The sequence below is a fragment of the Dasypus novemcinctus genome, chromosome 8 (assembly GCF_030445035.2).
Source record: "Dasypus novemcinctus isolate mDasNov1 chromosome 8, mDasNov1.1.hap2, whole genome shotgun sequence".
NCBI lineage: Eukaryota > Metazoa > Chordata > Mammalia > Cingulata > Dasypodidae > Dasypus > Dasypus novemcinctus.
The window spans coordinates 20911051-20937997 of NC_080680.1; the positions used below are offsets into that span (position 1 = coordinate 20911051).

Consider the following 26947-nt stretch of genomic DNA (forward strand, 5'->3'; position numbering starts at 1 on the left):
GAGGTGAGCCAGGAAACACTGGCAGGGGAACGAGGACACAGGAAAAGGAAGGAAAAAGTCAATCCAAAGCACTTATCAAGGTGTGGGTGGCTGGGGCTCAATTGTGCTGAGGAACTCAGGAGAACACTGAATTATTCCAAATGGGGCACGAGGCAGTTGGGGTATTTATCCACCATCTCCCCATTCTCCATGGTCAAGAGCTGCTTCGATGGGCATGCACTTTTGGTATTTCCACTCTCCTGCACAGTTAGAAGCCTTTAGACAGAGAGCTGCAGGTGTTTGCAGCCAGCAAGCAGCCTTTGGGGTGTTTATTAGTTGAGGGGACACAGATGGGGTCTTGGTAGCTCTTCTACAGTAAGTCTAGCACCTCTGAAGTCTTAGTGTAACACCAATTATCTGAGCCATTCATTTTGCAAGTAGTCACACACTGGGGTGTGACATCTTCTCACAGTCTCAAGCTGTCACTTGAACCTTTCACTGTCACTTCCTACACATTTATGTCTTGCCTCTCCAAAGAGACCACGAGCTCTCGTGGTTTGGAGTAGGGTACCCATGCCTTTAAGTCTCCCATAATGCCTTGGTGCCAGCGAAGCACAGACTCCTATCAGCCAGTCTCAGAGTTTGGTTTGATTGATTGCTGGTGGCAGGGCCAAGCCCATGAGCCTTTGCATCAGCAGGTGGGCACAGCTCAGGGACACCTTCCATCTTACCTACTCAGGAGCCAGAGGACGGATGGAAACTGTGTCAGCCTCTGGCCACTCAGAAACTAAAGGTCCCGGTAATCCAAAGCAGCTGTCTTGCCTGGAGACCTGACTGGTAAGACCCCTTGATTTCTCCATCCCCTGAGGATTCCAGAATGTATCATTAATCTGAAACTTCTACCCCATGAAATGATTAGGAAGCCCTGCAGGAGATACACATTATATGGTTGCTGATTTATACTGATAAATTCCCTTTGTTAATCCCAAACAGAAAGAAATGAATGTATCTTTTTCAGATGCTTCTTTAATGTCTCAGTTTTTCTTAGCACACAAACAGCGCTGTGATTTTCCTAAGCTTCTGCCTGGCTCACATTCGGTGACATACCTTAAGATCGAAGTGGGCAATTTGAAGGGAATGCAGGTAATAAACACCATTCAGAATTTGTTTGAGAAACTCGGTTGCTTCCTCTTCGGTCAAAGATTCCTTTTCCGCTAAAAAGTCAAACAGCTCGCCACCTGCAACGCTGAGAGCCAGGAAGCAGAGGTTATGATGATAATTCTGTTTCAGATTGATGTGTGCTCTTATAGACTATTGGAGTGCATGAATTTCTGGCAAGAAAATAGCATAAAGACATAACAAAACTGCTAACACCTTTGGGTGAAAATTCTGCATGAGGGTATACATGTGCTCAAATGCAGTTGGGTGCCATTTTCCTAATGTGGTATGTTCACAAGCCAGTGAGAGGAGCAGAAGTCTGGTGGGGGAAGAATCAATGTATCTTTCAGACATTTCAATTAAATGTAGTCACAGGTGAAGTCTTTTTTTAAAAAGGATTTATTTATTTATTTATTTATTTCTCTCCCCTCCCCCCCACCCCAGTTGTCTGCTCTCTGCGTCTATTTGCTGCGTCTTCTTTGCCTGCTTCTGTTGTTGTCAGCGGCACAGGAATCTGTGTTTCTTTTTGTTGCGTCATCTTGCTGTGTCAGCTCTCTGTGTGGGCGGTGCCATTCCTGGGCAGGCTGCACTTTCCTTCGCGCTGGATGGCTCTCCTTAGGGGGCGCACTCCTTGCATGTGGGGCTCCCCTACGCGGGGGACACCCCTGCGTGGCGCGGCACTCCTTGCACGCATCAGCACTGCGCATGGGCCAGCTCCACACGGGTCAAGGAGGCCCGGGGTTTGAACCGCGGACCTCCCATGTGGTAGACGGACGCCCTAACCACTGGGCCAAGCCCGCCGCCACAGGTGAAGTCTTAACTCACTGATGCAACAGGGAAAAAAAATAAGCCAACTTTGGATATGATTTATAGACAGTATCTTCCTATCCCAGTTAGAGAGAACCTGGAAATTTGTAAGCTGTATGTTAGTCCGTTTAAACCAAAAATCCTAATATTTGGTCTGACAGGGATGTTTTTTTGCTGTTTCATCTTGTATTTATTTATATGTAAGTACTTAATTTGTAAAAATCATACTTAGACATGAATTTAACAAATGCCTTAAGTGTTGAAATGCACATAATTACTTGAGGATTTATTTACCTCTCCCTCATCAGACTGGAAGGCCCGTGGCTCGGCCCTCGGCTCCTGCCCTGTTGATCCATCCCTATCCCTATCTCTGAGGGCAATGCTGGGCCTGCTGCAAGTGCTCAAAAGTTTTTTATCAAGTGGCTGAACGAACAGACTCCTCTAGGAAATCCACGGTGGTGATTACTGGCAAATAACAGGGAACTTTTAATAAGAGTTTTTATAAGTTAATCTTTATCAAGTTGAACCATATGTTCGCAACACAATAATTAACTGCAATTATGCACATAACCGCCGCATTCATTATCTTTCCCTCGGCTCCATAAACAAGGCAGCCCCAGGATGCTCTATACCTACAGCACCCACATCCACACAGGAAGAAAACTGGAGATGAAGTAACAAGGGCACTTTTCTCAAAAAGAACAGGTTCCACCCCCACCTTCCAAGTCAGTGTTTTGTTAGGGGGGACCCAGTGGCAACCGATGCCCTGAGGTAGTTGCCAAAATGTGGATTCAGGGCCTCACTTCCACTGGCTAGACAGTTTCAAGGCGTGGGCCCAGGGCACTCGGCGTTTTAGGCCAGCAGCCCGGGTGACGTGGGTGCGAGAAGCTGAGGACCATTTCTAAAAGTCCCCGCTCCTGCCCAAGGCCTCCCTCGCAGAGGCAAGTTCAGGATATTCCGCAACCTGGGACCCTTCCCCAGGAGCCTGGAGGAAGCGGCGGGCCCTTGAGGGGACTCATGTGCCAGCCTGGGGTGCACCCCAGCGCCTGACCCAGCCGGGGAGCCAAGGAGCCCTGGCCAAGGAGCCGGAGGCCTGCGCCCCAACTCGCCCCCACGCGCCCCCGGCCCTGCGCCCCCGGCCCTGCTCCCTCGGCCTGAGCTCCCCGCAGCGCTCCCCACTCAACTCCTCCCAGCCCTCCCCTTCCAGTTCCTCTTAGAACCAACCTGATGGGGAGAGGGAACTGTCTAACCACAGGAAAAATGAAGGGAAACCGGCAGTGACCGGGCGCCCTCTGATGCACCTGCGGCCAGCGGCTCTCTGGGCGCCCGCTGGGCGCCGTCTCAGCCCCGCACTTTGAATTCCACACGAGGGCGGGGCCTCGGGCGGGGAAGGCTATTTCCTCTTCCTGAGCCCCATTTTTCTCACCCATTGGGAATAGTAGCTACTCAGGGGAGGACTGTGAGCATGAAAGCTTATTAATATACGCAAAGCCCGGGCTAGGGTCACAGGTGGCGGAGGTTCAGGGAGGGAGAAAGGGTGTCATTTACAATACGGAAACTATCTTTCCTGGACAATATACCGCCCCCACCCCAGCAGGTTTCAGCAGGAAAGTCTCCCTCCCTGTTCTGCCTGTCCCCTCCCCTCTTGTCTTTAAATCCTCACCTAAGCACTGCACTCAGCGAGGAGGAGGAGGAGGGGGAGGAGAGGGGGAGGAGGGAGGGAAAGGAGGGGGAGGGAGGATGAGGAGGAGGGGGAGGAGGAGGAAGGGAAGATGGTGTGGAGGAGGGAGAGGAGGAGGGGGAGGGGAGGGGGAGGAGAGGGGAGGAGGGAGAGGGGACGGAGGAAGGGAGGATGGGGAAGAGGGGGGAGAGGGAAGGAGGAGGAGGAGGGAGGGAAGAGGAGGGAAGGGGGGGAGGGAAGAGGAGGGAAAGGGGGGGAAGGGAAAGGGAGGAAGGGAGAAGGAAGAGGAGGGGGAGAGGGGAGGGGGAGGGAAGAAGGGAGGATGAGGGGGAGGAGGAAGAGGAGGGGGAGGAGGAGGGAGAGGATGGGGAGGAGGGAGAGGAGGAAGGGAGGATGAGGGGGAGGAGGGGGGAGGGGGAGGAGGAGAGGTGGGGGGAGAAGGAGGGGGGAGAGGTGGGGGAGGAGGAGGGGGAGGAGAAGGGAAGGGAGAGGCGACAGGAGGGAGGGAGGAGGCATGGAAGAGGAAGGAGGGGGGGGGTGGAGTTTTCTGGCAACTCCAGTGCCCCAAGGCCCTTCCTCTGTCGCCCCTGCCCGCTCACTTAGATCACCTGCGCTTTCCACTGTCCCCATCAGTTTTTCGGGCAATGAGAGATGGCTGGCATTTGGCTGCCTGGGGTTGGGGCCAGTCTTAGGGCTCCTGACACTTCCACGAGGGCTGACGGCCCCTGCGGGGAACTCCAGTGCCCTCCGCGCGCAGGCGCCGGCCGCCCCTCTCGCCCTCTTCTCTGGCTGACTTCCCCTCCCTCACTGTTACCCGGAGCCTCCGCTAGGTCAGGGGGAAAGTGGTCTATTTTTTCGGCCCACCTGCGCCTGGCCTCTGGAATCTGGGAGGCAGGACGGCAGAGGGAGAGGAGACCTGGGTTCAAATCCCAGCCCCCCAGTTGCCCAGTGTCACGAAGGCAGAGATTCTCTTCTAAAAAATAGGGGTAGTCAGACCTCACAGTGTTGTCCTGGGGATTCGGGACACGTGGGGCACCTCGGTGCTCGTAAATGGCACAGGGTTTCTTTCCCTTTGGCTTCAAACATGCCCCATAGCAGCTGTGCTGTGCTGTGCTGGTAAATGTTAACAACGGGCTCTAGCGGGGAGGGGCTGGGGTGGGAGCACAAGCCCTGATTTGTCCGGGTTGCTTGATTTCTAAGGTGTCCTGTTCCCACCAAGGTCACCTTCAAGCTCCCGAGCTGGTGTTGCTGAACCTGGAGTTGGTGACGTGAGCACAAGCAGATGGCGCGCGCACCTGCCGACGGGGGCACTGGTTCCAGGGAGGGTTTTAACGCGCTCCTCTGCAACTGGTCTCGCCACTCCCCATCCAGGGGTGGCGGCCACTGCTCCACGCCCTTGGATCTGGGCAGGCCCTGGGCCTTTGGCCAGTGAGAAGGGGCAGACCCCAGAGTCCTCAGATCGAGGGACCAGGTCTGCAGTGTCAGTGCCTGATCAAAACCAGGGAAGGCTTGTCCTCGAACTGTCCCTGTCCACCCTTCTCGCAAGACCCTGCTCAAGCCCCAGGCTGTCCCCGATGACGTTCATGCAGAGGACTGTCCAGGGAACCACTAGGTTCACCCAGACATGGGGACAGTGAGGAGAGCACCCGTCTCCCTGGGTCAACCTGCACCCCAAGGGGTCTTTTCTCCATTCTTAACTTATATTCTGCGAGAGCAGATGCTTTGGCCATAAGCTTCTACCTATAAACCTCTGGCCATCAATCAAAATAATTGAAAGTAAATTATTTCAGCAAAGGTTTGGGAACATGCAAAGAAGCATCATTATTGGTATTTACCCCCCTGATCGGCCCTCAAAATCTCAGAGGGCTGAAAGGGATCCATCTTTAATTCCCTAGAGCTGCTGGAACAAGGTACCATAGACCTTGAGGCTTAAACAGAATTTTATTTTTTACAGTTCTGGAGGCAGAAGAGCGAATGTCCACAGCGCCACGCTTCCTCTGAAGTTGGCAGGGCTCTGACAGCGGCTTGTGGCATCACGGACTCTGCCACAAGGCCGTCTTCCTTTGCCTCTCTCGTATTATGTTCAAACTTCCCCTGTTTATAAGGACATTGGTCATATCCACTGCAATCTAGTTTGGCCTCATATTAACTAATAACATATTCAAAGATGCTGTTTCCAAATGGTGTCACAATTATAGGCCTGAGAGGTTAGGACTTAAACATGTCGTATTTGGGGGACATAGTGGGATCCATAAAATGCTCTAAGGAATTTATTGCACAGGCACTTTCTCATACAAGCTGCTCCTAGAACCAGAACAAAGAACCCACAATTGCTGTTGTGGAATAATAGAATAATGTGAATCAGGAGGTCAGTCAAAATCTTGGTACTTTTACCCTTTGCTCCAAATTTTACATTTTGCTTAAGAGAAGGAAGATTGATAGAAGGAAAGATGAGCAATCTGTGCAGCAAATTTAGAAGGCAAGGTTAACCTCCTTTATTAGGTTGCTGAGTCAGAGTATTTCAAATTACAACATTATTATAGAAATTGTGTGAAATGCATGCTAGTAAGTATTTGCTGCTTTCACAAAGAGATGTGGAAAATACAACAGTTCCTTCTCTTTCCCGTGCTTCCAACCACCACCAGTGCCTTCTTACACGTTACGGGGCCATAATACAGCAGGAAGTAATTAGGTCACATGTAAGAGCACGGCTTTAAGGACAAGGTGGACTTCAGAGGAACGTAGGAGAACTCATTACAGGATTGCAATTTCTAAATTAAAACACTGTTCCCTGTTCGTGGACAGGAAGACTAATCCTCATTAAGATGTCTCTCCTACCCAAACTGATTTACAGATTTAATGCAATCCCAATAAAAATTAGCACAGCATTTTTCTTTATTACTGAATTGGCAAAGCTAACTATGAAATTTATTTAGAAGGGCAAGGAGCCCTGAATAGCCAAAGATATACTGAAAATGAAAAATGAAATCAGATGAATAGCACTACCTGACTTTAAAACATACTACAAAGCTACAGTGGTCAAAACTGCATGATATTGGCACAAGGATAGGCATACTGACCAATGGAATTTAATTGAGAGTTCTGATAGAGATCCTCACATATAAGTCAACTGATATTCGACAAGGCCCCAAGCCCACTCAACTGGGAGAGAATGGCCTCTTCAACAAACGGTGCCTGGAGAACTGGATATTCATATCCGAAAGAATGAGAGAGGAACACCGTCTCACACCTTATACAAAAATCAACTCAAGATGGATCAAAGATCTAAATATAAGAGCCAAGACCACAAAGACCTTAGAAGATAATGTAGGGAAGAATCTAAAGGATCTAGTGTTATGAAATGGTTTAAGGAACTTATACTAAAAGCACGAGCAACAAAAGAAAAAAATAGATAAATAAGACCTGGTCAAAACTAAAAACTTTTCAAAGGAATTTGTCAAGAAAGTGAAAAGGTAGTGTAATCAGTGGGAGAAAGTATTTGGTAACCATGTAACTGACAGGTGCCTAATATCCAGCATATATGAAGAAATTCTATACCTTGAAAATAAAATGACAATCTATTTTAAAAAGTGATTTGAATAGATGCTCCTCCAGAGAAGAAATACAAATGGCTAAAAAGCACATGAAAAGATGCTCACCATCAGTAGGTCTTAGGGAAATGCAAATCAAAACTACAATGAGATATGCAAATCAAAACTACAATGAGATATCATCTTACACCCATTAGACCGGAGGCAACTAAAAAAACAAGAGGACTACAAGTGTTAGAGAGGCAGTGAAGGAAAGAGAACCCTTATCCACTGCTGGGATGGATGCAGAACGGTGCACCCATTGTGGAGGACAGTTTGGCAGGTCCTCAGGAAGCTAACTATAGAACTGCCACATGATCCAGCAGTCCCACTGCTGGGGATATACCTAGAAGAATTGAAAGCAGGGCACGAACAGATATATGCACACCAATGTTCACAGCGGCATTATTCACTGTTGCCAAAAGTTGGAAACAACCCACGTGCCCATCAGGAGATGAATGGATAAGCAAATAGTATATACATACAATGGAGTATTATATTGTTCAGTTGTAAGAAGGAGTGCAGTGCTAACACATGGGATAGAATGGATGAATCTTGAAGACCTTATGTTGAGTGAAGCAAGCCAGGCACTGAAGGACAAATATTACATGAACCAGAATGACACAAATTGAGCAGGATCACAGAGCTACAGTCTGGAAGACAGGTTTATAGGAGACAGAAAGAGAGGAGAGTTGTGAGCCAGTGCCCACATGGGCAAAAATCTATAAGGTGGAAGGGTGTAGTTGTGCAGCGGGTGGACATACAGTGGTGCAGTGATGCTACTGGGGTGGGCAGTGCTGGTCTGTGATGGAGGTAGGATGGGGGGTGGTGAATTGGACTATCCAAGGAACTGGGGGGAGGGTCAGGGGAAGGAGCAGGTGAACTCTGGGGATTTGCATGTATATGGTTGAAACTACAATGTTGGGAATGTTCTTTTGGCAAATATGGCAGGGGAAGGTTTTTGGTTTAGGGTGTTGGATGTGGGGGAAATGTGGGAGGAGGCACACCTGGGGTAAGCCTGGGGCAGGCTTCTAGGGAGTGTGTAGTGTTCATCCTGTCATAGTGTGTTGTGTAAGTGGGTGGAGACCCACATAACGAGCGGGAAGGTGTTGGGCTCCCATCCCGGGGGGCCCTGCTGTGTTCTCAAATAGAGGGGCAGGTGTCTCTTGAGAGCACAGGTAGCGCCTAATGGGGGAGGGCAGGCCAGGATGCCAAGCCTTCAATGTTGTTGCAAGTAACTACGAATCTCGTTCTTCAAGGAGTGAAGTTGGGTGGTTGCCATGGGTCCCGAGGAGAGGGGAAGGGAGGAATACAATAGATGGAACATGGGGTATTTTGGGGACGATGGAATTGTTCTGCATGATCTTGCAATGATGGATACAGGCCATGTTAAATGCCATCAAAATTTATAAAAATGTAAACCACAATGTAAATCATTGACCGCAGTTAGCAGCAATTCTTCAATATTTGTGTGTCAGTTGTAACAAACTACCATCCACGTGAAAAATGTTATTAATAGGAGAAAGGGGAACAGGGGGAGGATGTTGGGTATATGAGAATCCCCTATATATTCTGTATGTGACTTTTCTGTAACCTAAACCTTCTTTGAGGACAAAATGAAAAAAAATAAGACACTGGAAGAATAAATGGAAGAAAATGTCACTGTACATAAAAGAAAACATATCTTACCGTGATGAAAGACATAATGTCAAATTTCTTTTAAATTTTATATTTTTATTTATTTCAAAATTTTTTTAAAAATCTGTATTTTACTTGTTATTTTTAAAACTACCATTGTTATTTCATTTTCTTATTAATTGTATGTGGTTATTTTGTTGGCTTCATTTTTGAAGACGTTTTGGATCACAGAAGGGTTACAACTGTGGCAGGGGAGGATCATTGGTGCAGGGCGTCAGAGATAGGGGATGCATGGGAGGAGGTTTGCCTGGGGCATACCTACAAGGCATATGAATGTGTTCAGATGTTCACGGGGTATTGTCACAGTGGGTGGAAATCCATACAATAACCGAAAGAATATAGAGTTTCATTCCCTTCCTGGAAGCTCTGCCAAATTCTCTAAAGGGACAGCAAGAACCCCCCAAGAACAGGGGCAGTGACTAGTGAAGGAGGATGGACCATTAACAGGCCCTTGACATTGATGACTATACTTAAGAACCTTTGCTTTTGAAATTGAAACTTAGCCTAGTATTACAGGGTGCCTAAGAGTTTATCTCCTGAGAGCCTCCTTGTTGCTCAAATGTAGCCTCTTTCTAAGCCAAACTCAGCATATAAATGCATTACTCCCCCCCCCCCCCCATGCTGTGGGACATGGCGCCCAGGGATGAGCCTCCTGGCACCAAAGGATTACTACAAAATGCCAACTAGCAATGTAACTGGAAAAAAACCTTGACCAAAAGGGGGAAAGGGTAAGGACAAATGAGTTTATATGGCTAAGAGACTTCAAAGTGAGTCAGGAGGTCATTCCAGAGGTTACGCTTATGCACGTCTCAGCAGGTACTCAAAGATTACCAAATATTGCCTCAAATAGCAGGGTTCCTGAGGACTCTGGAGACATCCAGACACTATAAACAGGGCAGACAGCTCGCCAGAGGGCCCTACTTTGGAATTTATGCTCCCCAGTGTGACAGAGTTGGACTCAGTTGTGGTTTTCCTACATGTCACTTCTGACCCTTCTATTTGAACCTACAGTTAGTACTAGTACAGTGTGTGTCCAAGAGACTTAAATCTCTTAGCTGTTTACATGCCAGTTGGGCCCTGAATCTCAACAGAGTTGCAGCACCTACTCTCTAGTTCATTGGACACACCCAGGGCAACTAACGAGAATATGATGATCGACAATGACCATCCCAAGGAAGAGAGTCTGTACTGCAATCAAGATAGTCCCATCCATCTGCTCCATGGAATCTAAGCCCCCTCTCATTTGGAGGTAAAGTGGGCATCACCAGCCCAGAATCCTCAGGATTAGGGAATGAACAATGAACTAGAGAAGACTTACTGTTATTCTACTAAAGACTTATTGTGATTCTAGCAATGAAACAACTTTTATTATTGATGTGGAGGCAGTGGCCACTGAAGGTTCTGAAGGAGGGGAGAGGGAAAAATAGGTGTAATATGGGGGTATTTTTTGGACATTGGAATTGTCCCGAATGACACTGCAATGACAGATATAGGCCATTATATATCTTGTCATAACTTACAAAACTATGCTGGAAAGAGTATAAAGTACAATATAAACTGTAATCCAGGCTTAGTGGCAATGCTCCAAAATGTGTTCATCAATTGTAAGAAAGGTACCACACTAATGAAGGATGTTGTTAATATGGGAAAGTGTAGGAGGGGAGCGAGTGGGGCATATGGGAATCCCCTATATTTTTTATGTAACACTTATGTAATCTAAGTATCTTAAAAAAATTAAAACACTATTGAGGGTCCCTGACTCCTGTTAGAAATTGCCCAAGAAATAAATACTAGCACTTTATTCTGGACCAGACCTGTTTATGATCTAAGTTCTTGGTACAGTGAGGCTTATCTTTAAGGGAAATGTTATGATTCCTCGGTGTGAGCTGGATTTCCCCATTTGTTTGTCAGAGATAAAATATGTGTGTCTGGGGAAACTGGGGGCCAAAGGAACAACTCAAGAACCAAGTATGCCCTCCTGGGGTACACCCTCGCCAGGTCTCAGGCTGGATGCCTTGGGAGGTGCCAAGGTGTCCCGGCAAAAGGACTGAATGGGCCTCAGTACTCAGGCCCCCAACTCCAACGCCAGCCTTCAAGTTGAGGGTAACTGGGAGGGACTCACAGAGGTGATGTGATGAGAGAGGTGAGCAACTACATCAAGGGGTTCTCTAGCCTTAGGGTGCATTGAAAAATAATTTGGGGAGCTAATTAATGTAATTTCCTAGGCTCTACTTTCTGAGATTCTGACTCAGCAAGAGGGGGGTGTTTCAAGAATCTGCATTTAATCCCCCCCAGGGATCCTGATACAGATGGACCACATTCTGAAAAGCTGATCTTTCAGGTCTTCTTCCAGCTCTGATATTGTAAGCTTCTATATGTGGATATGGCAGAGCTACTGCTAGAGTCCTACCAAACTTACTTTTTCCTCCTGGGTGCTCAGCTCATCTACATTTCCAGCTCCCTTAAATCCAAGACTCGTTCTAGCAAATGGAACATGGACCAAAATGACATGTGCCACTTTCAGACCTGGCCCCTGAGACAACCCACAAAATCCTCTCTCTTGTCTTTGGCCTCTTGAACACAGATGATCCAGCAGAGAAGTCCAAGGAAGACTAGAGAGAGGCAGAGACACCAGGCAAAGGAATATGGATCCCTGAGTCACTGCTTGGTTACTACCCAACCAGTAACACTAACTTGGACCTTGAGTGAGAAATACATCTTATCATGTTTTTTAAAAAGGTTTACTTTAGGGAAGCAGATGTGGCTTTAAAAAGATTTATTTTAGGGAAGCGGATGTGGGCTCAAGTGACAGGGCTTTTCTGCCTACCATCTGGGAGGACCTGGGTTCAATCCCTGGGGCCTCCTGGTGAAAAAGAAGAGAAAGCGTGGCTGTGTGGCCAGCCAGTGCCCACGCAGTGAGCCAAGTGCCCACATGAGTGCCTGCATGGTGATCCAGTGCCTGCGCAACTGCCCGCGTGGTAAGCCAGTATCCCAAGCAAGTGAGTCATGCAGCAAGATGACGACACATCAAGAGAGAGACAAGGGGAGAGTCAAGGTGAAGCGCAGCAGAAACCAGGACCTGAGTTGGCACAATTGACAGGGGACCTCTCTTCCCATCAGAGGTCTCCAGGATTGAATCCTGGTAAATCCTAGAGGAGAGAAAATAAGAAAAGAAGGACAACCCAGACAGCAAAAACAGCAGGGCAGGAGGAGGGAAAGGGGGGTAATAAATAAATAAATCTTAAAAAAAAAAAAAGATTTATTTTATTTATTTTTCCCCACCCCCTTGTTGTTTGCAGTTGCTGTATCTATTTGTTGTATGCTGGTCTTTTTTTTTTTAGGAGGCACTGGGAACTGAACCCAGGACCTCCCATGTTGGAGGAAGGCACTTAATCGCTTGAGCCACCTCTGCTCCCTGCTTTGTTGTATCTCTCATTAGGTTTTCCTCTTTGTGTCTCTTATTGCATCAGCTTGCCATGCCAGCCCATCACAACAACTTGCTGTCTTGCTTGTCTTCTTTAGGAGGTATGGGCAACTGAACCCAGACCTCCCATGTGGTACGTGGGAGCTCAACTGCTTGAGCCACACCTGCTTCTCCATCCTATCATGTAGGGCCCCCACAGCTGCAGGGGATATGTTCCATGATCATACTGTAGCAGTTACTTTTGCAGTTTGAGGTGCAACAGTAAAACTAGCAGAAATTTTGTCTTTACGCTTCATCACTCCATGAATCGAAGATTCATTCCTTCCATACAACCTGGCAATCTCTGCATATGATTTTCTTCTTTATTCAATCATTCTGGGAAATTTTTTACTTTTTCACTAATTGAAAGCACTTCACAGCTTGCACTTGAGGGCCATTATTAAGTAAACAAAGGCGCTGTGTTAATGCCACAAGATCAGCGAGGACACTAGAGGCAGACTGAAAACTTGTACAGGGGGGCTTGGATATGGGGACAAAGGGAGATGAGTCATGTACAGGGCTGGCAGACTTCACCACGTTAAAGCCTGGACTTGCTTGGCAGGCAGTTTGAAACCTATGAACCGTTTATCTTTTTATTTTCTGAGATTTTACAAATTTTAAGTTTTTTTAGCTTTTTATCTGTGGTTAACAGCGGGTAACTGAATCAGTGGTTACCTAATCAGCGGATATGAGGGCACAAATGTAATGCATTTTTAAAGTTAAAAGAAAGTATCAAATTAGTGCAGGGTACACTAATGGCTCCAATTTCCTACTTCTATGTAAGAAATCTCCCCAGAACTTAATGGCTTTAAACAGAATTGATACTCTGCATAGATCATCTCTTAAGGTTTCTGTGATCAGAATTCAGGCAGGGTCTACTGGGCAGTTCTGGCTCGGTGTCTGTCATGGGAACGCAATCAGACAGCGGCTCCAAGGGAAACTGCAGGGCTGCCGGAGCAGCTGGGGGTTCTCTGGGCATCTCTCTTCGCGTGGCCTCAGGTCTCCACGTGGTCTCTCCATTTGGGCTAGTTTAGGCTTCCTCACAGCACGGCAGCCTCAAGGCAACTGGCGCATTTGTTTAGCTGGCAGTCCAGGCAGTTCCAGGGAATGTTCCAGCAAGTGACACCCGAGCTGCCTCCAAAGCCACATGGCATAAAAAGTGAGACACTAGCCCCTACAGGTTCAAGTGAAGGAGGTTTAGAACCCCACCTCTCGATAGAGGGGTTTCACGGTTCTAGATGAACATGTATGAAAGGGAGTTACATTAAAGCCATCTTTGGAAAAATAAAAATCTGTCGCACCAACTATGACAGATGAAGTGAAATAGTCTTATTTCATCCTATATGTCTGTATTATAATGGTTGGGTCTGGGAGTAACTGCTCACAAGGTGCTAGTAAAATAACACAGCTAGCTAAAGCAACTCAGGAAAAGAGGGGAAGCATTAGTAGAATTCATTAATGGTTTTTGTTAGACTTGTTAATGGATAAGGAAGTCAGAATAATGCTGGTGAGAAATATATATTCGGTCCTGTCTTTGGGGTTTAAGTGATATCCCTAATATTTTTAGATGATTGCTCCTTTAAAGGTAACTATTCTTGTGTACATGATAAAAAGACAGCAAAGGCAAGTACATAGACATCTCTTGGTTTTGCCTAGAAATAAACTTCAATAAAAACTCAGTGCTCTCTGGTCCTCACTCTGTGTTGAACGTTCTGTCTTGTTAATCTAGGGGAAGCCACTCAGGGTTTTCACTGTCTTACCTTTCACATTTTAATCACATTCCTTGGGTAACTGAGGGCTCTGCAGAATGCAAAACCAAAGCTGGGGAATATGGAAGGGAAGATAAAATACCTGACATTCCTTCTTTGCATTTGTGAAAAAGCTGCGAATTTAAGGTCGGAAACAGAAAGATTCAGAGGTCGAAGAACACCATTCTTTGCTTATATACTATGCTGTCCCAAAGCAAATAAACAACATCAAAAGATTTCCTCACCTTAATGTGTCCTCTGAATCAGCCCTACTTCCTTTGAATCCAAAATGCAAGCTCTATCTGAAAATACATCTTCTATTCTCGCCTCCATTTCAAGTTCAAATAACACCTTGAAAAGAGTTCTGGGGACTCTCAGGGTAAAGCATGCCTGGCACTCAAAATTCACAGTGGGCAGCGACCTTTCATTTTCACCAGCGGTGGTGTGCAAAAAGCAGGCTTTTCAAGATTTCTAGGACGAAATCCATCACGAAAGAACACAGCTCAGCGGTGAAAAGGCACGGGCAGCATCCTGGAGCTAAATCTGCGCCCCGTGACCTCCGGTAGGTCGTTACATTCTGAGCCTCAGTTTCTGTCTATAAAATGGGAACACTACTGTCTACTGCTCATTGTTATTATGAATGGGGCCAACAACATGGCTTAGGAGCTGAGGGTCTGGCACAGAGGCCACTCCTGTCCATACTCCCTGCGGCGATTCTTGGCCCGAGCTCCTCTTAGGCAGAGGTCCCCTGTGAGAAAAACCCTTAGAGCTACTCTCCGTGTATCCAGATGCTCGGTTAATGCCCTGGGATTCTGAAGTGTTCGCCACGTTAACAATGCAATGTGGTCACAACCATCCCGGCGGTGACAGAGTAGGGTTTTCCTGAAATGGGTGGACATTACTGGGGCCAAAAATTTGGGCGAGAGGTTGGTTCTCAGAGATGAAATAGGCAAGCTGGAAGACGAACCTGGGTATACACATAGAGGGGTCTAGGTAAGCTTGCGAGCAGCCACGGGGCAAAGGGGAAGGGGATGGGAAGGCGGGGCAGGGGCTGAGCTGGGAGCATCCCACGTCCAACCCGACAATCCCGTACTTCATTAGCACAGCCATGCCTTTGACGCAACTCTCTCTCCATGCCCCTGGTGTCATTCCCAGCCCTACATCAAAGTCTTATTTGAAACATTCCAGTCTAGACTCAACTGTGCAAACGGAAAATAGGGGAAAAAAGTGTGTCCTTGCTTAGGCAAAACTGTTCACAGGACCTGTCTGTTTACCTGATTGATAGGTAGACAGATGTTCCTTCCATATTCTGGGTAATAAACCTTGATCTCTCGTTTATTACAAGCCTATCATTTGTCTCGTAACTTTGTTTAAAGGGACGTTTTGTTAAATGAAAGTTTAAAGTAGATGCGGTCAAACTTATCAATCTTTTCATAGAAAGCCAGATTTTCTAAATCAAATGTGAGGGCAATAACCGAGCAGGTGGAATCTGCACTCAGCAGCACTGTGAAAAGGGGCCAGGCACTTAATCTACCTATGAGCTGGCAGCAGCAGGTGCAATTTCAAAGTTATTTGCAAGTACTACTTTCTCCCCAGCCCTAGATCTCGCTAGTCTGGGGGGTGGGGGGTGGGGGGGAGGCCTTGGCAGTGGCAATGACGTACAGTCGAGCCCCAAAACCAACGGCGACGGAAAGCCAGCGATCCAGAGACCCAATTACATAAGTCTCTCCTCAAGTCCACGTTTAGTGTCATCCCCTCGGTAGCATGAAATGAGCCACGGCGGGAGTGTTTATAGCACTGGAATCGGCAAACAATCCAAATCGGGTGCTTCACCACTGATCTACTACGGGGCCCTCGGCGCAGCCATCTGCCTGCTTCACCTTTGGCTGAGAACTGTCGTTTCTGCTCACGGGCAGCTCGAGTTAGAAAACTCTTTCTTATCTAAAACCTACCTCTGGTCACTAACACACACAGGATTCACCCTTAAGGATAGAGGTCAACAAACTTTCTCTGCAGAGGGCCTGGTGGCTGCCAACTAATCCACTCTTGGCACATTCTCCTTGGCTTTTCCACTCGGCCCCTAACAATGTAAAAGCCTCTTTCTTGAGGGCTGTGCAGAAGCGCGGGCTGCAGAGTGCCGACCCCTGCCTAGAACCTCAGAGCCCACCGCGCCCTACACCACCAGCCTGCCCACAACAGAAGGCGGCTCCACGGCTCCCTCGTCTGCTCACTGGGCCTCGTCATCCATGGCAAGTGGCGCTGCTAGATGTCCACCTAGAAGCAGGAAAAGGCACAGAAACCTAAACTGAGGTCAGGTAGGTGCTCTGGCCAAGTCCGGGGGGCCCCAGGGTCTTTGTAGCTGTGAGCGCGCCGCCGGGGCCTGGGGGAGAATAAAGTTGGCCGCCCCTCCTCCCACACTCCGCCCGCTGACAGCGTGGCCGTTGTCTCCTCACCCTGAATCCCAGCAGGCTCTGAGTCCGTGAAGCTGTGTCCGTTTCCAGGTTCAGGCCTTAAAAGACAGGTGGTTTCCACTCCCTGTTCTTGCAATACCTGCCTTGGGAACCCACCAGTCATGTGAGAGGGACATTAAGAAGTGGACCAGGGAGGCAGATGTGGCTCAGTGGTTGAACTCCAGCTTCCTACATATGAGCTCGCGGGTTCAATCCCCGGCCTTGGTACTTAGGAGAAAAAAAAAGAAGTGGACCTGCCTGCCCAGTCAAGTGGCCCCAGTTGAAGGCGAGAGCACAGAGGTGAGCTGTCCATGCCGAGCTGTGCCCAAACTGTAGATCTGTGGTCAAAATAAATGACAGTTGGGGAGTGGATGTGGCTCGAGTGGTTGAGCGCCTGCCTTCCCCACATGGAAGGTTCTGGGTTTGGTTCCCTGTGCCTCCTAAAATCAAATAAACAAACCAACTCAGGGGAGCTGATGTGGCTCAGTGGTTGAGCACCAGTTTCCTGCTTACAAGGTTGTGGGTTCAAGACTGGCCCTGGTACCGCAAAAAAATAAAAAATAAAAAAACAGACAAACAAATGACACGCCATTTAAGTCTCTGAGTTTGGAGTGGTTTGTTATGCAACAACAGAGAATCAGAAAAGTGGCAAGGAATCCTACCTTCTTTGGTGTTTGTGGGGATTGAGACATGAGGTATATAAAAATGACATTATTATTCAGGAAAAGTGCAGCTGCTTGAGTTCCCTTCCAGGAACTCAGAGTTTTGCCATCTGTCGTAGGGGGTTTGCCCCTGGGGTGAGCTTTCTAGACCGGTTGAGGCTTTTCATGGCTTTTTCATTAAAGGAGAGACAATGAAAAGCATTTAGCAGAGAATATGGCACATAGTAGCTGCTCAGGAAATGTTAGCTCCCTCCCCATCAAAAATCCTTCCTCTTTGATGCCTAGAAATAGTTGTCAAAGCTCTAGGTTATCTCACACCTCTACTCCCATATGGCCCACCCTCCAATAAACACTCCACCGAAGTGGTTCTGCCTTATCTGCATCTTCTCTACAAACGAACAGACAGTCTTATCTCAGTTCCTTCATATCCAGGTTGACAGGGGCCCTCCAATGATTCGAGGAGAAGAGGCAGCTGTTACAGGCACAAAAAACTCCAGGTAGTAGTGAACAAATGGAGAGCTGGTTTGTATTCTTTTAGATATAAATGGTATGTGCACAGGGACCAAATCTGTTAGCTCTGCTAGCCGGGACAAGACAAGGAAGATTCTAGTCTTATTAGGACACCAGAATTTTGGGAAGTAGGTGTGGCTCAAGCAGTTGGGCACCCACCTATTGCATGGGAGGTCCCAGGTTTGGTTCTTGGTGCCTCCCAAAGAAGATGAGCAAGACAGCGAGCTGACACAATGGGCTGGTGCATTGAGCTGACACGACAAAATGATGAAATGAGGAGACACAAAGAGGAAACACGAGACACAACAAGCAGAGAGTGGAGGTGGCTCAAGCAAATGGGTGCCTTCCTACCATATGGGAGGTCCTGGGTTTGGTTCCCGGTGCCTCCTAAAAAGAAGATCAGCAGACACAGAGAGCATATAATGAATAGACAGAGAGAGCAGACAATAAGCACAATGAGGGGGGTGGGGAGAAATAAATAAATCTTTTTAAAAAAATTATTTAAAAGAAAAGTGAGTCCCCATGTAGTTTGTGAATGTACATGTCAATTGAAAGGAAACTAGAGAATAATTTAGAGAATGTATAACAGTGATTTCAGTGGTAGATGAAGATTGTGCTTAATAGTATAAATATAAGAATGTTCTTTTACAAAATGTTAAGAATTGGTGATGCATGGGAAAATTACAACTAATGTAACTTATGGATGATAGTTAACAGTAATACTGCAGTATTTTTGCAGCAATGGCAGAGAAGATATATCAGTTCTAAGGGACAATTACAGGGGCGTATAAGGGGGTATGGGATTTTTCCTTGTGGGGTAATGAAAACATTCTAAAATTGACTGAGGTGATGACAGCACAATTCTGTGATAAAAACGAGAGCGACTGAGTCTACACTTTCAATGGATTGTATAAAACACAGGGCTGTGGGACACAAGGAACCCAGTGGTGGAAGATGGACTGTGGTTAACAGGACAAATACGAGAACATTCTCTCATGAACCATAACAAACGTATAATACTAATACAGAGTGTTAATAAGAATCCCAGATGGGTTTGGGGAAAAATACACCAAATGTTAAGATCTGGGTTCTAGTTAGTAGTAATACATATATATACTTCTGAGGTACCAGGGATTGAACCCGAGACCTCGTACATGGAGAGCAGGCTCTCAACCACTTGAGCTACATCCACTCCCCAGAAGCAGTACTTTGACGATGCTCTTTCATAGTGTATAGCAGATGTTTCACAACAATGCAAGGTGTTGGTGGTGGGGTGATGTTTAGGAGCCCTGCATGATGATTTGGATGTTTATTTTGTAAATTCACAGCTTTACACTTATTGTTTATATATGTTCATATATAAACGATATACTTCAATAACATTTTATTCAAAAAAAAGTAAGCCCCCTTGCCTCAAAGGTCTGGTGTTCTATAGTCACAGAGAAATAATCCGTAAAGCTGGATTAAAGAACGGCCTCTTCGGAGAAGTGAAGACTTAAAGTAATTGCTCTCATTCATAAATGAAAGAGCAGAATCATGACTTTCTTTTAGCATCCAAGATGGCAACAGAAAGCTGGACTGGTAAAAAAGAAAGTGCATCACGATTTATCGGTATCAGCAGGCACCATACAACGTGGGGCTGGAACATATTACTCAGCTATTAAAGTAGTAGTCGTTGCCGACAAAGCATAATAACCAATTGTGCTTTCAAGTCCAAGTGGTCCCCTGATATGATTATCCAACCCCATCACTTAAATGAGGACGTGCTCACATTCAAGCCAAATGATTAACTGGCAGTTTGCTGAAGCAGACGTTCAAGCAGGAGGCTGCATTTCTTATTTTTCTTTTCTAAATTGAGGGTGCACTATGTGCAATATAATAAGGCCCGTATAGAGCAAGTCAACAAGCCAAAAAATTTTTTGTTTTTCTCTTTCTCTTTACATTGGACAGGCCAAAATAACTATAGCTCTTGAAAACATGCTACTGGTTCAGAAACATGGTTTATAAGAGTCAACTCTGTGGAGAAGAAAACTTTTAAGATATCTCAAGGAATCTTGCCCAGGCAGTGGGTGAAGCGATACATTCTATAGGGTGTCTGATAGAACTGATGACGACACCTAAAATGGGTTCACATACACCACAGCCACCTCCAACTTGCACTGGCTCTCTTTCTGATTCTCTACTTGCATTTTGTTTCCACAGGGGATGGGATAACATACAAACATCCCAAAGAGATCAAGCCAGAATTTGTTCAAAGCTCCCGAAAACCTCCCAGAATCAAAAACAGTGGAATTCATTAATGCAGGAAGGAAAACAAGAGAAATAAAAGACAGCAAAAATGAAAGTATTCATAGAACAAGGGCTCAACATGCTTCCCAAATAATCCCATGAGACAAAAGGATGCTCTTGGAGAGAGGTGATGATGGGTGAGAAACGGCTTCACTTTGACTGAGACTTCAGGGAACCCACATGGAAGCTTTGAGGATCTCAGGCCTTAGGGCTTAGCAGTGGTGAGAAGTACAGACAACTGGTGTCACCCAGGCCTTGGTGCTAAGGGATGTGGCGAGGAAGAGGACAGGGAGAGAAAAGAAGGAGGGTCAAAGCATCCACTTATGAACAAATTCAGATGAGAAAATCCAGATGCTAGCAGAACAGAAAGGGAATCTGGGGTCAGAGCAGAACCCTAGGTGCTTGTGCTGGGAATGGAGCATGGACTTAAAACCTGAAGCACAAGAGGCGGTCCCCCAGCGGTCAACATCCAGAGGACTGAAGATGGTCTTAAACCCTACATTGTAAGAAAGATGAAGAGTCTAGAGACCTCACAGAAAATAGCGTGAAACATATAAGGAAGACAATGAAGACTGTCCTGTCTCTGGAAAATTGAGGCAGGTCAGGAGATGCAGAAATGCTTGATGCAGTTGGCTGCAAGAATGGATAAATTTTGGGTAGGCTGGTTCAGGCAGGAAATTCACTAGAAAGCACATGGCCTCCAGGCACCAGATCCTAGAGTTCAAAGGCCAAGCTTGCCCACCTGGTAACCACCAATGGATTACAGGTGTGCAGAGACTCAGGTTCCCACCCTGACCCCCAGTGTCTGGATGGGGCTCTGGGGTGCCTGGAACGTGAGGGTGGTCATCTCCAGCCACAAACAGATGCATCCATTTACCCACATGCTCCCAACAAACTGTCAGGTTCAACGTGGACTGTCATGATGAGAAAAGACCTGGGAAGCACTGCTACAGGCAACAGAGGGGCAGGGGCTGAGAGATGAGCTGTAGTTCCACTTTCCAACTGGGCCAGGCAGAGGTCTTGACTAAAGAAGACTACCCCATACAAAGGGAAATAAGAAACTCAATAGCTATAACCGCCAAACCGATGCCCAGCCTCTTTTTACTTTAATGGCTTCAGCTCAAGCTCGGGAGACCCACAGAAATAACTGGGCCAATTGGAAGTGGGGCAAATGGAAAATCCAGGTAGCCAGATGTCTCTTCAGACTGGCGCTAGAACAAAAGGCAGGTGGGAAGTAAACCAAGCAGGGACAGCCATAGACAAAGGTTTATCCTAAAATCAGTCTGTCTTGTTAGTTGAAAACAAGACACCACCCATCTCCTCTTACTCCTTGACCAGGATCTAGCCAGAACGGCCAAAATGAAAGCCACCGATTGCTGGGTAATGACCTGGAAGTCCCAGGATGAAAGACCACCAGCCCATCAGATAGGGGGCACCAGCCAGTCCAAAGGATGGCGCTCCCTGTTCTTCAGCCATGCTCTGCAAAGCTGCAAGTCAAGACGGGCACTGAGCAGAGCAGTCCTTCCCTTCGGAGTGAGGATGGGCTTGAGCAGGAGGAAGAGACAGATCAAGGGGGAAGAGCCGGAACTCCACTCAGCAGGTGCTGAGGTTGGCACACTGCTTCTATGTTAGCTTTCCCCCTTTGGAGAGCCTGGGCCACTGATGGAAAAGGGGGGGGGGGGCGGCATGAGGGCCCGAGGAAGGGCATGGAGCAGAGGGCCGCCCTCTGACCTCCTAGGTGAGAGGGAGAGGGAAGGGGGCACCCCAACCTGTCAAACATATCCCAGGAGCCTGATAGCTCACTCTGCTGGAAGGTGCTTGAGAATACAGAGGCACCCAACCAGAGGCCTCTGAGAAAGATGGAGCTGAGACTGGGATCTTTCAGCAGCATTGCCGGTCAGTGCTTTACACCGAGGGCAGATCAGGGGTGGCGCCACACAGAACGCTGCAGGAGGCAAAGGTGATTTTTGACATCTAAGGAGCTGACCTTCCTTCCTTTCCTTCTTTGCGTAAGTATCTGAGGTACTTGCTATGCACCTGGCATTAGCATACTAGATGACAATGACAATCAGCAGCTTAATTTTAGCCACCCATCTTTGAATGTCATTAGTATCTAGCATAATAATCCCAGGCATATAATAGGCACTTGACTCGTGTCCCTTGGAATCTCATCCACTGTCCTTCAAGTCTACTCTTTCCCCATCCCACCCATCCAACTGAAACAAATGATCCTTTTCAGATCCAAGCAGCAGACAATCTGCTCTCATTTCATGAGAGAGGGCTACTTAATATAAGGAAAAAATGATCCAGAAACTTTTGGAAGCAACCCCTATGGCTTTGTTTCCTCTTTTCATCCCTACTGTCCTTACTTTGTAAGAACCCTTCAGTGCTGTTCATCAGGACCTTTACAAGAGTTTTCCAGATAGCTTCTGTTGATGAGTTCAACTTCAGCCACTTCTACTGAACACTGCCTGCTGCTGGTATTCACATTCCCTACAAAGTTCACAGCCCAGTGAGAAGAAAGACACACAGGCGCTTATAATGTACTATAAGAAGTGCTATAGTCACACAATTCTAAAATATCATGAAAACTTGGAATAAAACAATTAAACCTAACTAGGGAAGATAGGAAAGCTAAACAGAGGCAGTGACATGTGGGCTGGGCATTGATGGATGCGTACAAGTTCTCCAGGTGGAAAAGGCATAGCATTTCAAGTGGTGGCAGAGCATAAAAAAGGCTTGGTGGTACTTAAAAACATGGTATGATCTGATACTGACAAGAGATTCTCTGTTATCAGGGAAGGAGGAAATAGCATCAGGGGAAGAAGAAATAGGGTTGGAGGGAGAGTGCTTGGAAATGAGGAGGGGGCTGAGCAGGGATCTAAGAGCTCACATAATCCTCAGAATTCTAGGCCTCATTATGTGGGCAGTAGGGAGCTCTCAGACTTTTTTTTTTAAAGTTTTATAGAGATGCAATCCACACACTGTAAAAGTCACCAATTTGAAGTATAAAATTTAGTGGTTTTTAGTAAGTTCACAGAGGTATGCAACTATCACCACAATCTAATTCTAGAACATTTTCATCACCCCCAAAAGAAAGCCAGTACCTATAAGCAGTCACGCCCCATTGCTTCCCTCTCCCGAACCACTGACAACCACTAATCTACTTTCTGATTCTAAAGATTTGCCTCTCTGGACATTTCATGTAAATACAATCATACAACATGTGGTTTTTGACTGCCTCCTTTTACTTAGTATAATGTTTTCAAGTTTCAAACACTTTGTAACATGTATTAGCATTTCATTCTTTTTTAATGCCAAATAATATTCCATTGTACAGACATATCACATTTTGTTTATCCATTCATCAGTTGATAGGCATTTGAGTTGTTTTCCACTCTGGGGCTATAATGGTGTTATGAGCATTCACATGTGAATTTTTGTGTAGACATAAGTTTTCATTTCTTTTGGGTATAATCTTAAGAACCAAATTGTTGAGTCATATGGTAACTCTATATTTAACATTTTGAGGAATGCCAGATTGTTTGCCAAAGTGGCTACATCATTTTACATTCTCACCAGCAATGTATGAGAATTCCAATTTCTCCACATCCTTGCCAACACTTGTGATTGTCTTTTTTATTATAGCCACCAAAGTGTGCATGAAATGGTATCTCATTGTGGTTTTGAATTGCATTTCCCTAATGACTAATGACATTGAGCATCTTTCCATGTGCTTATTTTTTTTTTCCTAAAGATTTATTTTATTTATTTCTCTCCCCTTCCCCCTGTTGTCTGCTCTCTATGGCCATTTGCTATGTGTTCTTCTGCGTCTGCCCGCCTTATCCGGTGGCACTGGGAAACTGCATCTCTTTTTTTTGTTGTGTCATCTTGCTGCGCCAGCTCTCCATGTGTGCAGCGCCACTCCTGGGCGGGCTGCACTTTTTTCATGCGAGGCAGCTCTCCTTGGAGACGCACACCTTGCGCATGGGGCACCCCTACGCAGGGGCAGCCCTGCGTGGCACGGCACTCCTTGCGCACGGCAGCACTGTACATGGGCCAGTTCACCACACAGGTCAGGAAGCCCTGAGGATCGAACCCTGGACCCTCCATATGGTACATTGATGCTCTATTAGTTGAGCCACGTCTGCTTCCCTCCATGTGCTAATTGATCACAGATTCTGAAGCAAGAGAAGTAGCCGTTTTGTAATAAATCTGGGGTAATTTGGAAAGGAAAGAAACTCGAAGAGGCTGTAATCATTCAGGGAAGAGTTAATGAGATCTTGGACTGTGGTATGAGAACAGTAATAAGAAGAGAGATTTAGGAGCTATTTCGGAAGCAGAATCCACAGGACTTAGTAAAAGGTTTGACATGTGGCACAGTGGGAATAGGGGAGAAGTAAGGGGGAAAGATGGTTCTAAGATTTCCAGTTTGGGCAACCAGGCAATGCCACTGATTGCAGAAAGGAGAAAGAAGCTGGGAAGGGAAGATTGTGAGCTCATTTTGGGACTCGTTAAATTTGAGGTAACTGAGGGAGCTCCTCTGGGTGCAGGTGCCCAGTAGGCAACTGGAGAAGCAAGTATAGGGCTCAAGAGAGATTAAAAGAGAGATGATTTTAGAGAATACCAATATTGGGAAGAGTTGAGTATCATGGGTTACACAGATAGTAAGCAAGATTAAAGCTGAAGATGGGCCACTGAATTTGGAAATTAGGAAGATCCTTTAGTGGCAATTAAAGGGAATAAAATGTCTATTAAAGTGATCTGAAGATTAGGTGAGAGTCAAGGAAGTAAGGGGAGCAGGTGTGGATTGCATCCTATCTCCAAGGCAACCTCTCCCTGTTGCATCCATCATACATGTAGATGCCAAGGAGCATTAGGTCAACACCTTTTTCTTCAGAAATGGATGCAGAACCCAAGGGGCAAAAAAGAGTCAGGAGACGTAGCTGTCCTGCTGAGCAAGTTGCCCTAGCAATGAGAAACTACCACCTGCTAAGCAGCTAAGACTTCCAGCTGTTGCCCTCCATATCGCTACCTCCCCATTACAATAAAGTCTTTTTAAAATAAAGTGCGAAATAGGGAAAACAAAAGAGTGGTCATGCTTCAAAAAATGTGCTTCCATTTTAAGAATTTAGGTTGGGTACACAGACATTGATAAATAAGAACATGAGCTAAAGGATGCTAACCATTCAATGACAAATTCTGCAGTTCTGTCACTGATGGATGTCACTGGGGGCACCAAGATGTTTGGTAAGGGCTGAAGTGTCTCAAGGAGGAACCCTTTTGAATGCAGAGATTATACTTTATTTACCTCCGCAAATCCATGTTCCACCCTGCTCTATCCAGTTCTGGATCCAGGGAGGCTGCTAACAGGGACTGAACCAAAAGCTTCCCTTGTCAATTGGCTTCTAGTTTGGATTGACCAACAGGTAGAAGCAACAGAAAAGAGAGTGAAGTCACCCCCACTTCTTCCCTGCCAGGTTGCCCAGCGTGTCTGAATACCTCTACTAAAGGTCCTCTCAATAAAATTATACTTTCCAGATCCTCAAGTCATTCCCTTTCCTTCTCCTTCAGGCCTGAGGGTAATGCAGCTCCTTGCTAGTTTTAGGTGCTTTCCCATGACTGGTTTTCCTTAAACCTCATACCCACCTCTGTTAATAGTCCCATTATTAGATGTTCTTTAAATTTCTGTGTGTGCGTGCCATTTGCTTCCAGGACCTCATGTGCAAGGGTTGTCATTATTCTTCTGGAAAGTCAGTCAAGAGCATGTTTCCTGAGGCTCAAGAAAGGAGGTGGACACCTCACAAAGAATGCCTTCTTTGGTGGTTAACGCACTTGCTCTTGAACCACACTTGACCCTTACATGGCATCATAGTTCTTACTCTACTTGGACTTTACACTTATTGGGCCAAGCATAGCCTTAAGAGCTATGTGTGCCAAAGTAAGACAAAGTCTTGCCCTTTGCGGCAATCTGAGATTATTTTCTTTTAATCTATTCCTCTGGATGTGATGTCCTTTGATTACATTAAATTCAGTTAGGGGGCATTTGATTAGATTACTTGATAAGATTGCTGTAGGGCTTTTTATTGGACTACATCAGTGAGGGTATGACTCAGGTTGACTCCCCACCTGCTTGCTGGATCTGATATAAATAGACTCACATAGACAGGAGAGGAAAAAAAGGGAACTACCATGGTTTGATCCTGAAGATCGGTGTAAGACCGAAGATCACTTAAGCATGAAACCTCAATAGGCTGGGCCCATGGACACCTCAAGAGGAGACCAGCCCTGCCATATGCCTGATAGCTTACGGCTGAACTTGGGAAAACAGCAGAAGAGCAGAGACTGATAAAGGAAGCCTTAGAGACAAGCCCTATGCCAGCTTGCAGATGAAATCAAGGAGAAAGCAGAACAGCTGAGCCTGAGAGAGGATGCCTGGAGGGGAAGGAGAGATGAGGCAGAGATGCCCAACATCTTGCTTCAACAGGTGGCAGCTGACTTGGGTGAGAAAGCACCTCTTAGGGTGCCTTGAGTTGGACCTTTCAGGGCCTTGGAACCATAAGCTTTTACCCCAAACAAAAACCCTTTATAAAAGCCTACACATTTCAGGTACTTTGCATTGGCAGGCCTTTGGAAACTAAAACACCCTCCAAGAAATTTACAGAGGGAGGCAAATACATATGTGCAACTGACACCCCAGAACCCCCTTAGAAAGCCATCCACTTCTGGAACATCATTATTCCCACAGGAAATCCAGAACATTTTATGCTCTCTCCCAACTTCCTAGGAATACTGAGAAACAAGGGGCAAGAAGAGCTGACAAGGAACTGGGGAGGGGAGGGGTCCTCAAAATCCTGATTGTCTTTCCAAAGCTTCCAAGTCACTTCTTTGAAATCGAGAAGTAGCAAAGGT

The 26947-nt window shown here is 46.4% G+C and overlaps 1 protein-coding gene across 4 annotated transcripts in view; it reads right to left on the minus strand.

The window, feature by feature from the left end:
• DAPK1 (death associated protein kinase 1) overlaps positions 1 to 26947 on the minus strand; it is a 219725-nt gene that overhangs the window by 72873 nt on the left and 119905 nt on the right. For all 4 annotated transcript variants that reach the window (XM_004470926.4, XM_004470925.5, XM_004470927.3 and 1 more), the window contains exon 4: positions 1087 to 1225. In XM_004470926.4, the coding sequence (XP_004470983.1) occupies positions 1087 to 1225 (139 nt within the window). The remainder of the gene's footprint in view (positions 1 to 1086; positions 1226 to 26947) is intronic.